The sequence below is a fragment of the Rhincodon typus genome, chromosome 22 (genome assembly GCF_021869965.1).
Source record: "Rhincodon typus isolate 14 chromosome 22, sRhiTyp1.1, whole genome shotgun sequence".
Lineage (NCBI taxonomy): Eukaryota > Metazoa > Chordata > Chondrichthyes > Orectolobiformes > Rhincodontidae > Rhincodon > Rhincodon typus.
The window spans coordinates 9,724,217-9,738,361 of NC_063353.1; the positions used below are offsets into that span (position 1 = coordinate 9,724,217).

The following is a 14,145-nucleotide window of genomic DNA, read 5'->3' on the forward strand; positions in this document are numbered from 1 at the left end:
TCTCAACCAATTTCACCCCATCAAGCTTGGGCCCGAGTCTTTTACTACAACTGAACCAGCTGCTTCTCATAAGAGACCAGAAGCGAAGTTGTACCCTTAATCTGTAAAGGTCCCCCAATATAGGTTCTCAGCCTGGCTGAGGTCTTACACAAACTGAAGGGTTGGAGTTCCGAGCAAATTCTGTTAAAGATTGATTCCACAATCACTGACACAACTGCGTCAGTATTGATTTCTGTGAGAACTGGGTGACTATTTAACCAGATTTTTATTTTGGTTGGTTCTTATTTGGCTGTTGCTAAGCAATTTAACTGTTCCAACCCAGCTGTAGGTAGACTTTCCAGGGTGAACACTCTCCTGGAGACATACTGGCCTGTGACCACTTCATAGAATCCCTACAGTGTGGAAACAGGCCCTTCGGCCCAACAAGTCCACACTGAACCTCAAAGCATCCCACCCAGACCCATCCCCCTATAACCCACTTAATCTACACATCCCTGAACACTATGGGCAATTTAGCATGGCCAATCCACCTAGCCTACACATCTTTGGACTGTGGGAGGAAACCGGAGCACCCGGAGGAAACCCACGCAGACACAGGGAGAATGTGCAAACTCCACACAGACAGTCGCCCTAGGCTGGAATAGAACCTGGGTCCCTGGCGCTGTGAGGCAGCAGTGCTAACTACTGTGCCACCGTGCCGCCCCTTACTCAATTCAGGACAGTGGGACTCTTTAGCTGTCCTGAGTCCACATAACTACAGTAGTCTACTGGCCTGGATGCTCAAGAATGTTTTAACCATTTGGCCAAGGCTTGGCTTTGTTTTGGGGTTTTGTTGTGGGACGACCTAAAGTCCCTCTGTTCAAGGTATGTCCTGAATGAGGCTATGCAATTGCCTACACTCAAGTGGTGTTTCCCAAACTCAGTCGGGCTGGTGAGGGTGCCCACTTCCATCAGCATATGCTGTAACTCATAGGCTCCATTTGCTGCATTTTCCAGTGATAAAGCCAGTTATAGTGCCTGTTTGAAGTCCAATTGAGCTTCAGCTCATGGGCGCTTTTGCATGGTGACATCATTAATTCCACATATCAACTGGTCTCTAAGCATCTCATTAAGGGATAAAGTCACATGCATCTGCCAGTCATCTTAACCTAGTCAAACATTCCGTCATGGATTCCCATGGTTCTTGAATTGCCAAGTGAAAACGATGGCATCTCAGAATTAAAGGAGGCTTGGGGTCATAATAATCCTTAACTAAATTTATCAACTCTTGAGAGGTTTCAGCATCTGTTGCCTCCAGGAAAGTTGCACTCCCAATAACCAAGAAAGCTGTGGATCCACAAGCAGTCAGGAGAATTACTTGTTGCTTCATATCAGCCTCAATATCATCTGTCTGGAAAAATTAATGCATTCTTTCCACATACTGGGCCCAGTCTGTGATGGCAGAATCGAGTGAGTCAAGCTTCACAAAAACCTGCATGATGCCAGAAATGCTCACCCCAACTTCAGGACAACTGTTGCGAACAAATCTCTTCCGGGGTGTTTTTCTCTCATCGTCACTGAAATAACTCCACAAAGGCTGATATCCTGTCACCAAGTCATGCTTTATTTACACGTACATAGTACATGACACTGATGCAGTTAACTCAGAGCTGGCTCCAAGAGTGAACAGAATCCCTGGCACTCCTGTTTAAAGCTATCAGCCAGGGCTCCCAGACTGGACCAGGGAGCCCCAATCAGGGAACTCATTCCTTGATATCCACCTGGCTGACCTCATTCCAATCACTACAGCAACATTTCTGAAGAAATGGAGCTGGTGCTTCAAGTCCAATGTGGCTTTTCTTCAGAACATTGGTCTTGAAATGTTAACACTATTTCTCTCTCCACAGATGCTGCCAGACCTGCTGAGTTTCTGCACAATTTTCTGTGTACATTTCAGTTTTCCAGCATACACAGTATTTTGCTTTTATTATATGCAATTGAGCAAAGGCAGACCAGATTACTATTGGAACATTACAAACTGCATTCCAGGTCCCACATCCTCTTTGGGAAAAATCACACAGGCTATGTGAAAACTCAGACTGATTTCTCACCCAAGCAACATTTGTTTGGAATAAGGTGGGGGTGGGAGAGAGCTGTAACAGGCCACATGGGTCCTATCCTGAGGCACAGTGATAAGCATCCATGCCTCTGGATCAGAAGGCACAGGTTCAAGTCACACTTACCTCTAGCGGTATGGAGTAAGAAAAGGAATAGAATAAACAAGGAGAATGTTAGAAAAACCTAGCAGGTCTGGCAGCATCTGTCGAGACAGAACTAGAGTTAATGTTTCAAGTCCAGTAGGACTCTACTTCGAAGCTAAAAGGTGTCGGAAAATGTTTTTGACAGAGGAGGAAGAGTGGAGACAGGGATGTGGAGTCCAATGCAAAAGACAAAGGGGTTGCTAATAGAGGTGAAAGAGAGTGTAGAATGGGTGTAGAATGACTTAACATTTTGGGAGGAGATATATCCTCTCTATTACAAGCAAACACGGCACAAACAAGTCAACGCCATGGGAGAAGGAGAAGAATGAGAATGTAAGAAATAGGAATAGATGCAACAAAGCAGAAGGGTAAGAGAAGAAAAGAAACAATACCAGACAAGGAACATTCCTATGCTTTCTGCGAATACTTGCTAAACACAGTCTTCATCTTGCCATGATTATTCATCCATTAATTTTAATGGTTGGAAATCATTAAGTCACGTGGATATTTCTACCATGCTAGGATGCACATTTTTTAAATGATCCATCAATTTCAAATTAATCAGAAATTCAGTCAGTAGAATTTAAAGAAAACTATTTGCACACATTGGTAGTGTAAAGGTTTAATTACAGGCACTGAAAACAATAGAAATATAAAAAGAAATATAAACCAATACACTGTGGAACTGGCAAAGTGCTTCCTTTCCATATACTTGTACAATATGATCCTAGTACTATTTGCGATTTACAAAACTTTCACATATTTACATCTGTTATGACATAACTTTTACATTAGTACATTCACAATGTACCCAACACACACTGCTAATATCGCTCAAGTGTGACAGAAAAGTGAAATTTCATCTTGACAAAATGTGAGTTGTAAGTATAAAGGAGTTTTTGCTTTGCATGTATTAAGCTTAAGCTAAATTGGCGGTCTTCCAAAAAACGATGTACGCTTAAATAGTAATCAAAATATAATACATTTTCATATTTGATTGCACTTATAATTTACATGATATAAAGTACCAATATGTATTACAGACTCACTGACAATGGATCAGAGTATTACGTTTTAAGACAGGTTATAAATTAGCATCTGTAGCAAAATGCTTTACATGATATGAGTGAACACCAGGCTTTTCAGCAGAGAGTCAGCATGCCCCATTTGCAACATGCATGATTCTTTAATCACCAATTTGTGGCAGCAAGACTCTGTCAGAACTACCCCACCTGCCATTAAGTTGGATGCTTTTCAACTGGTAATGTAACACGCATCAATTGTTTGTGGCTTTCTGGGTTTCTTTCTCTGCCAATCTGAATCAATTAACTTTAATATAGAGTGTGATTCAGAAAAAATGAAACATCAGATATTAGTGAGCATACATGGCTATACATCAGTATGAAAACATTTCTGTCACACTAGACAGATTTCCTTCTTTTACCAAATACATTATTAATTAACTTAGCCATTGACTTTGAACCACTCGGTCTTCTCCGGCGGCTCCCGCTTACATTCCTGATGGCCTTTGAAAACATCATCGCCACTTCCTGGTGGTGCTCAGCTGCTGATAGCTCGTAAAATTGACATTTATTTTCTCCAGCTAAGAGCAGTCCTTCCTCCTTTCTCACTTCTCTCACGTGGCACAAGTCTTGTTTGTTGCCAACTAGAAATATCGCTGATGTAACCTCCCTGTACAAGTAAAGATAAATTCAACGGATTAAGAAAGCAACTGCAGTCATATACTCATCAACATTTCCCAGTAGATGTGAAATCCAAAAGACAACTGCATAACTTCAGGTACACATTGTAATTGGGAATTTTCAATCAATACACAGCCATTGAAACAAAATTTCTTTGTCTGAACAACCTGGTTTCTTTGGTTTAAGCAGATTGATTTCTGAGTGTGATAATACATTGTTATTGCTCCCAGTTCCACTGCAATTTCAAAAGCAGATTTATTTTGCATATCCAGAATGATTACAGTACAAGGAGATTATTGAGGCTATTTTTTATGTGCCAGTTCTCTGCAAATGCAACTCAGCTCCACCTAACTCTGTTGCTTTCTCCCCACTGCAATTTTTCTCTCTTCAGAATCGAAAATAATTTAGCCACAGACTGAACCTACCATCTAATGTGCATGCTGTATTGCTGCACTGAACCTGCAAGCCCATGTACTGATCTTGAGAACAGCCATGTGATGTTCAGTAAGTTGTTGATTCCTATGGATACTAAAGACCCTGGTCTTCCAAATATACATTCTGTCTGACTATGCATAATCATGAGCTACAAGCTCTGCCCTGTGGACTGTCCTATATCATAGCTAACAGGAGGGCTCCCTCGGTTGCTCAAAACACTTGGACCTCAAACCTCAAATACAAATTTTTGCACTTTCTCCACCTCATTTCCAGAGTTCACTAGAATTGATAAGTGAAATTCGGAATCTATAGATAAGAGCTACAGTATTGTTGTTCTATAAAATAACATCTTTCATTAAGCAAATGACTTTTTTTTCAGTAAATGAGAACTTTGCAAATAAAACTGGAAAACTAATCTTTTAATCATACTTCAGACTGTATTTCAAGTAATCAGAAGTTACAACTTTAGTTGCCAAATATTTCACAAGAAATATTGTGCAATACATTCCAAGCCAATACAAACCAGATAGAAAATATTTTGAGTATTTTTCTGACTGAAAGGAAAGGAAAAAAAATTGAGAGGTTAAGCTCAGACTGAATGAAAGTCTACAGTCATAAGCAAGTGGTTTAGCTGAGACTTCCTCATTTTAGAATTTCTTTGGGTGAAAAAATCAATCTATTTGTAATCACTGTATATGGCCAGCAAACACTGTGGTATTTAGGAGAATTTTTAAAATAGATAACTTTAGGCACAATGCCATTGGAAATATCTAAAGTGCCATTTTCATGAGGTTAACAAAAAGGTAACACTAGGGTCTTGTGGCTTAGTGGTACTGTCCCTACCTCTGGGCTTGTACTTGAAAGACTATCAACTCAGGGAAAGGTACTCTTTGGTTTGCCTGAAACTTGTTGGTCTTCCAGAGCAAAGAGTTGACCTCAACTGGCTGTTGCAGACTGGCACATTCCGAGGTCCAGGACCATATCCTGGATGCATTAAAGCTTGGGACAACTGCTGCCAGGGCATGGTGAGGAAAGACCACCATTTAAGATCTTTCTGCCAAAGTACAATGGGGGTCTGCTCAGCTGTCAGATGCTCTCTTTGTCTCAAATGTATGTAAATAATGTCCTGCATGAGTAGGAAATGTCTATGGCTTTTTTTGCAACTGCAGGGAAAGTCAAATGCCAATATCTGTGTTTTCTCTATATGCAAAGATTGTGCCGAACTGCTTTAGTACCTATGTAAGTACAGAAAGATTTTTATGAACAAAGCAGATTTTTGCAATAAAAACCAATTAACTAAGAACTGGTGACAAATATTGGACAATGGCAAGGCATGTTAGCAGTGAGACTTCATCATCTCTCCAGAAACAAACAAGGCACCCAAATGGGTCAAAGATGCAGTGCATGTAACTGTATATAAGTTTTTAAAAAACTGGAAAATTCCTGTTTATCCAGACGACTCAACAGACAATAAGAACTGTTGGTGAAACAAACATGAGATGACTCAGTGCTGTATTTTTTTTAATTGATAAGCTGAGTTTGAGTGAAATAATTACAAAGAAAGGAAATAGGCAATGACAAAGTCATATTTTTGATACATCTTTTAGACTACTGAGTTATAAATGCAAATTCAACCTGACTTGACAATATATTTTGCCAAGATTAATTCATGTTAAAATGCAAATGTATCAGTTGTCTAGATTATAACTATAGTCCTCACATTGGGTACAGAGCATAGATGCTGACAAATCATTTTATTTAATTCCAGAATTCATTGTTTTCTAGTCTATTATATGAAAAGTGGCGATCTTGCACATCAAATTCCAAATATAAAATAGCAAAGTCAATGCACTGAAGATATAAGCCTAGATTTTTCGAACAGTGTAATTTTAGCCATTGGGTTAACACCAGGATTAAAACAACACTGATCAGAAAATCAAGGTTACAATGTTTTTCATTTGGTACCATTGTCTTGTATCAAACATGTGTCCAAGCTAACCTGCAATTATTCCTTTCTTAAAATAAATGTCAACAAAAACATCACACTTTGTGTCGAAACAGGATCCATCCTCAAAATAGATCAGTTTTTGATTGCACGGTCATCATGATTGGACTTTGTGCGCTACTGTTCACTGAAAATCTATATTACAGTAAGTTATAGTGTGGACATCACTAAACTCAGTCTGTATATTTACTTCTGGACACTCAATATTGTATATTTTGTCATTTTTGTAAACTAACTAAAGGGGCACAGTTGTGTAATTAAATGACAATAAGTAAATAATACACACCTAATGTTGCATATTCATCCAGCACTGATATTTTTGACTTCATCCTACACTGTTCCAATGAACCACAAGCCAAACACAAGGAAAAGCATCTCATCTTTCTGCTAGGTGCTTCATAAACTTTCTGGTCCTAACATTTTCAACAACTTTTGATTTTAGTTATCATTTCTATATTCTTTTGGAATTCTGCATCTATATGCACCTCCACTGGACTCATCTTTTCATTCGATGTTTGTCCCCTACTGCTTCCATTTGCTTTTTATCATTTTACTCCTGCTTTCCACTGACTATTTCCTTTCTTCTTTCTCTGTTCTATTTTTTCTCTGCTCCATATTTCCATGGAAACTGTTAATTCTAACATCTTGCAGTTCTGACGAACTTGTCTCTCCACAGATACTGCCTCGGCTATTGAGGGATTTCAACATTTTCTGTTTTTATAATACAAACATTTTACTGCAGAAGACCACTCTGCTGATAAAACATTGTGCACCGGCATAATAATATATCACATGGAAGTCTTCTGATCTTTGTCCGAACTTGAGCTCAAAAATATTTTGAAGGATACTACCCCTTTTAAATTTCAACTGTGGCCCAGTCTAATTAAATGGAATATAGTTACATCTGTCAAAACATCTAGCAAGTGTTTATCTGCCATTATGATCAATATTTTCCTGTACTACACTTTCCTGCTGCTATCTTTGTAAATTAATACTGGTACAGCTGAAAAAGTATTAGTCATAACAGTCAGTACCATTTGTTATCACACGCACATGTGAGATATAATGATCCGAGTGATGCAATTATCTTTTGCTGTTTCCTTCCATTACCCTGAAAAATTCACACACGCAATTTTAAAATTTAACTTGGATAATTCCTTCAAAGGACAGAACACTATGTCTAGCACCTATTCCATCCTAGAAATGGAATGAAAATATCCTGCATTTCCAGATCAGTTGTACCACACATTAAATCAATTTAACTGGAATAAAAGGCTAAAGAGCTCATGGTGAATTTTACTCTATTTGAAGTTTTGACTGAAACGAGATTGGAGGCTGGTCAACAACAGCAAAATATAGGAGTGTACATGTCCTCTGGTGATGATAGGATTTTAAGTTTTCTTCTTACATGGAAGGAAGTACAAGCTTGAACATCTGATGAAAGCAACATGTCAAAAATGTCTTTTTTATTTTTAAAAAGATCATCATTCAATAACAGTGAATGGTGGTCATTCTTGAAGTGAGTGAGCAAATATAACAGTAACAGAATACAGCAGATGTTACTTAAATAACTCAGAAAGCCAGCCACTGAGCAGATTTAAATGCCATAAATTAAAGGGGTAGCCACGGTGTAAAAGTAACAGGTTAGTATGCTCTTACCGCTTGCAAATTTCACGACTTAATTCACGGATTCGTCTAATAAGTGCTTTTGCAGACACAAAGGAGGATCGGTCACCGATATCATACACCACAACAAACCCATCAGCCCAGTTTACTTGATCAATCAATGAGGATTTACTCGCAGAATGCTGGAAGAGAAAGGGCTGTTAGAAAAAAATACTGGGCAATTTTAAGTATGCTCTGAGACACTTCATCTAACCTATTCATTCTAATTAATCCACTGGATATCTTTATTATAATCTATTCATACTCTTGACATTGTATTATAAAGTAATTGCAACTTTCCAAGAAAGAAATAGATTAAACTTTGGTCATTAACTGCAGGCATAATTATGAAGAGAGATAAGGAAGGCTTTAAACTCTATTAACATCATTAATGAAAGAAAGAAGTTGCAATAACATTACTACACTAAAGGAACTTGCTTTATTCATTCCTCATGTCTGGTGCAATCATCTCTAATTCCCTACCCTTGGTCTCATATCGTTTTCTTACTTTCTTTACAAACACATATTGACTTGCCTTTAAAACAATCTTCATACATATTTGATGGAGAACACTCTGAATCTGAATCACCTTTTGCCTGAAAATATCTCTTTTAATCTAATTTCTCAATTGACAATCAGCTTTTGTCAATAATGGAATCATCACTATTTCATCATTGCAAAGCCTTTAATCGTTTTGAAAAAATGAATTTTCTTTCAACTTCCTACATCGTTACAGTACCTGTTACAACTCTTAGGATGCTCATCCGAAAACGTTGCACATTGAACATTACTATGTGCAAGTGTAGTCACTGGACTTTTTGTTTTTTTTAAGTTTTATTTAGTACCCCTCAAACAAACAATATGGAGAATTAACACTTATCATTGAACTATGTACACATTTTCTAAAATCAGCTAAGTCATACAGTATAGATTTGTACAGCACAGAAACTGACCCTTTGGTTCAACTCATCCATGCTGACCAGATATGCTTGATAAATCTAGTCCCACTTGCCAGCATTTGGCCCATATCCCTCTAAGCCCTTCCTATTCATGTACCCATCCAGATGCCTTTTAAATGTTTTAATTGTACCAACCTCCAACTCTTCTTCTGGCAGCTCATTCCATACATGTACCACCCTCAGTGTGAAAGAGATGCCCCTTAGGTTCCTTTTAAATCTTTCGCTTCTCACCTTAAACCTATGCCCTCTGGTTTTGGACTCCCCTACCCTGCGAAAAAGACCTTGGCTATTCAACCTATCCATGTCCCTCATGATTTTATAAACCTCTATAATGTCACCACTCACCCTCCAACGCTCCAGGGAAAATAGCCCCAGCCTATTCAGCCTCTACCTATAGCTCAAACCTTCCAGCCCTGGCAACATCCTTGTAACTCTTTTCTGAATCCTTTCGAGTTTAATAAATCTTTCATATAGCAGGGAGCTCAGAAATGAATGCAGTATTCCAAAAGTGGCCTGACCGATGTCCTGTACAGCCTAAACATGACATCCTAACTCCTATACTCAATGCACTGGCCAATAAAGGCAAGCGTACCAAATGCCTTCTTCACCACCCTGTCTACCTGTGACTCCACTTTCAAGGAACTATGAATCCTAAGTACCCAAACAATACTGTGTGATGGGTGAGCAACAACTTTCCTCTGCTAGTGTTCTAAACAGGAATGCCTTTTTAAGCAAGAGACCCCATTCTGAAGAAATACTTACTTGGGAACAAGGGTCAAATATTTCTAAATTCATCTGTCTTCCATCTATGCTTAATCGTTTTTTGTAGATGCACTCTGTAGAAACAAAATTTATTGGAGTTATGATCAGAATATTACCCAGCACTGCTGGAGTACCTGTCTTAGATTTTTCTTGGACCTTTCGGTCCAACCAGTCCATGCTGAACATAATCCCAAACTAAACTAATCCCACCTGCCTGCACTTGGCCCATATCCTTCTAAACATTTCTTATTCATGTCCTTTATCTAAATGTCTTTTACACGTTGTAACTGTACCTGCATCCACCACTTCCTCTGGAAGTTCATTCCACACATGAACCACCCTCTATGTTAATAAATTGCCCCTCATATCTTTTTTTAAAATCTCTCTCTTCTCATCTTAAAAAAATGCTATCTAGTCTTGAAATCTCCCACCCTAGGGAAGACACCTGAAAATCACCTTAACTATAACCCTTGTGATCTAACACCCCTAAATCTCCTATGCTCCAGTGATAAAGTCCCCGCATACCCAGCCTCTCCTTATAACTCAAAGCCTCCAGTCCTGGCTACATCCTGGTAAATCTCTTCTGAATTCTTTCTAGCTTAATAATATCCGCCCTTCTTAAAGAAATGTTATGAACTGAGACCATTTCAAGAATTAGATGCACAATGTTAACTGTAAGAACACTGGATTTCAAATATTGTGTTCTGCTGTAAGCTTGTATATAACAAGCAAATACCGGATTTTATTAGCAGCAATTAAAAATGAGCATGTTTCAACCTTTCAGACAAATTCAGCTCTTGGAGTTTCTGCTTGTTTTGAAGAAACAATATTGAGGCTCTTCACAAGCCTTCAAAAGGAACTTCAGGAACATCCCACACTTTATGAGTGCTACACATAGGTTTAGGTAACGTAGTAGCGTTGCACTCTTACACAGTGTAATGTTTATTACAGCTGGATATTTACGTAGCGGACCTCAAGAATTTTAAAGGTTTTAGTTGCGATTTAACAAAAAGAGAAGCCAAGGCATTATCAAACATCACCAGTCTTACTTCCTTCTAGACTACAGTGACATTGATAATTAGGGGACGTATTCGCAATTTAGAATCAACAACGTTACCATTATCTGCATAAAGTTGCATCGTTTCATACAAAGAAAAGACAAAGGTTACGCCTGCAAAGATATTTTGTGAACATTTGGCTGGGAAATGCACAGAAAATCATCTCGCATCTTTAGTTATTTTAGGTCCATGACCTTTCTCTTGACCGCACACTGAACCCTAAATGATACAAGTTCTCCAGACACATCTCTGCTGCTCGATACAGCGCCCGTGCTGTGGCCAGGTCCTAGGGGCTGAGAGAGGGGTTACATTTTGGAAATAAATACAGCAGCAACTTCTAAAATAAATGCACAAGTTTGTTGGCGGAGATCGCCAGTTTCCAAACACACAAAACAAAAACACGCCGGGTGGAAATTCGGGATTGGAATCTTACCGGAATTGGAAGCATATTCGCCGATAAACCGCTTGGTCAGAAATCGAACAATGAGAGCTGCAAATAGATGGAACAAAATAAAGAAATGAATCAGCAGATTGCATTGGTTAGTACAAAGGAGACTATTAAAATATATTAAAGTATATATTTTTTTAAAAATCACACTAAAGGATTAAAAAAGACACACACACAGGAATGGTGTTGAGTTTCACCATTTGGAAATGTACATGTGAAATGCTCAAGTTAAACACTTTACCGGATTTCCCAACTCCATCAGTTCCTAACACCGCCAGTTTGATCTCATTCATTTTCACAGGGAACTGCTGCAGGCTGCTCGGACGCGCTGGGAGACCGTGCCTCTGTTTATGGACAAGGCTCTTACATACTCTTGGCTTTTTCTCTTCAGCTCAGACCAGATACGCCCGCTGCTTCCCTTTAAATTGCGCCTCGATTTGCGTCACTTCGGCGCAAGGGGTTGTTAAATGAGCCTCCGGGAGATGTGACCCGATCCGCCTCTGGGGAGGCTCGCATAGCGGGTGGGAACAACGAACCCTTTGCTCTCCAGACCCTGCACTGGAGCGTGAAAACAATTCATTAGGCAACACACCGGAAAGTTCAGAAATCCAACCATACGTTAAGAAGTGACAATGCATTCAAAACCTGTGCAACGGGGGAGTTGGGTGCAGGAAAGTAGGCCGATTCAAACATTGCGTGTGGCGAAAATAAGAAGCAAACATTAAATAATTTGGGAAAGTTAAGTGTTGAGAATGCGTCAGAAAGTGCGATGACAAAGGAAGCCGTAAAACTGAAAAATGCAAAAGGGAATAAGATAATAACTGTTTTTCCACCCAAAGATGGAAGCCGCACATACAAACAATTCCTAATTATATCAAAGAAGGATCACAGCAGATAACAGTGGAGATGATAACTTAGAGTTTTAAAATTTTAGTAGGGAAAGTGGGCTGCAAGCTACCATCATTAATAGCGTGGATTTCACAATGCATGCTCTATTTCAGAGTAGCAATGGTGAGATTGGAATTAATATTTTAGCAAATATGTTCAGCATCATTTATATTTGGATACTTATACACTCATGGATTTTTGACCTTCAGATTACCGCCACCTGATGGCTTGAATTGACATTGCAAACACTCACTTGCGATAAATCGGAGCAATTGCTGCAGATGCTGGAATCTGTACTGAAAACAACAAATACCAGAAATCTCAGCGGGTCAGAGCTGTGGTGAAGAGCGATCTAGATTCAAAATGTTAGCTTGCTCACTCTCCACAGATGCTGCCTGACCTGCTGCGATTTCCACCTCTATTTGTTTTCAGAAGAGATAAATAGCATTGGAGTAGAATTTGAGCGGATGAGGTTTTTGGCTTTCTCGCTGAGCTGGCTGGTTATCGTGCAGACATTTCGTCACCGTGCTAGGTAATATCATCAGTGCGGCCTCTGATAAAGTGATATTGGCATACTCCATGTGATATTTATATGATCCGGTTTGGGGTGTGTCATTTCCAGTTCCGTTTTGCATGGGTTTGTATATAGGGTCTGATTCCCCATGTTTGTTGATTGCATTACAGGTTGAAAACCAGGCCTCTGAGAATTCCCATGCATGTCTGTGGTTGGCTTGAGCCAGGATGTTTGTCCCAGTTAAATTGATGGCCTTCATGGTCCAACTGCACTGAGATGAGGGAAAGTTTGTCATGTCGTTTTGCTGCTATCTGGTGTTCGTGTATCCTGATGGCTAGTTTCCTTCCAGTCTGGCAGATGTAATGTTTGTTGTAATCATTGCAAGATACTTTGTAAATTATGTTGGTCCTGCATGTCATGGGTATGGGGTTTTTGGTGCCTGTGAGTGTCGTAGTATGGCTGTGGGTTTGTGTGCTATCATGATTTCTAGTGGTCGTAGGAGACTCGTCAGGCCTGATATGTTCTTGATGTAGGGCAGTGTGGCCAGTGTATTGGGGCATACTGTGTCCTCTTGTTGTTATCTCCCTAGTGGGCACCTGCGAATGGAGTTGTTAGCAAAGACTTTGTGTAGGTGCTCTTCCTCCTTCCTTCGTAATTCTGGTGTGTCACAGTGAGTTGTAGTCTGTTTGAATAGTGTCCTAATACACCTTTGTTTGTGGACATTGAGGTGATTGCTGTGGAAATTGAGGATCTGGTCAGTGTGAGTTGCCTTCCTATATACTGTGGTTTGGAACTCCCCTTTGGTCATTCATTCTACCCTGACATCTTTAGAAACGAAAGTTGATTGTTGTCTTCCTCATCTCTCGTAAATTTGATCACGGTGAAAACATTGTTGATGAGATGGTGTGTCTCTTCTAACTTGGTGCATTTGTCATCGTTAAAACATGGGGAATTAGACCCCATATACAAACCCATGCAGAACAGAACTAGAAATGACACAACCAACTTAACAGACTTATCAAACAGAGTATAACAACAGCGCTTCATCGGAGGTCGCACTGATGATGTTACTTAGCATGGTGGGGAAACGTCTGTATGATAACCAGCCTGCTCGGCGAACAAGCCAACAACCTCTTCCACAACCCGAGCTACAAATCTTCACAAGAACCTGAAATTTGAGCAAGTTTGGAGCAGATTTGTCACCGTCTTTTGAAAGAAACCACAAACTTTTTGTGTGACTGAAACTCTTTTCAAAGCTACAGCCATAGCAAATTGATAATGTCAAACTGGCCATGTTTTAACGTACAAATGCTGAAACTAAATCATTGAAACATGGGCCTGTGTTAACTGATTAGTGTAGGGCGTTCCTCCTGTTCAGGAATTATAAACTATTTAAGGAAGAGAGCTTGACTCATGGGGGAACAAAAGTTATTTGGCCATTCAACTAATCTTTTGATCAACTCCATGG

General features: G+C 39.4%; 1 protein-coding gene across 1 annotated transcript; it reads right to left on the reverse strand.

Annotated features, from left to right (window-relative positions):
• Window positions 1-1,706: 1,706 nt before the first annotated feature.
• rergla (RERG/RAS-like a) lies at window positions 1,707-11,705 on the reverse strand. The gene is made up of 5 exons (XM_020513424.2): window positions 11,517-11,705; window positions 11,261-11,317; window positions 9,770-9,843; window positions 8,043-8,191; window positions 1,707-3,932 (listed from the first exon to the last, which is right to left on the reverse strand). The coding sequence occupies exons 1-5, from the start codon at window positions 11,566-11,568 to the stop codon at window positions 3,662-3,664; spliced, it is 603 nt and encodes a 200-aa protein (XP_020369013.1). The 5' UTR covers window positions 11,569-11,705; the 3' UTR covers window positions 1,707-3,661.
• Between the last annotated feature and the right edge of the window lie 2,440 nt (window positions 11,706-14,145).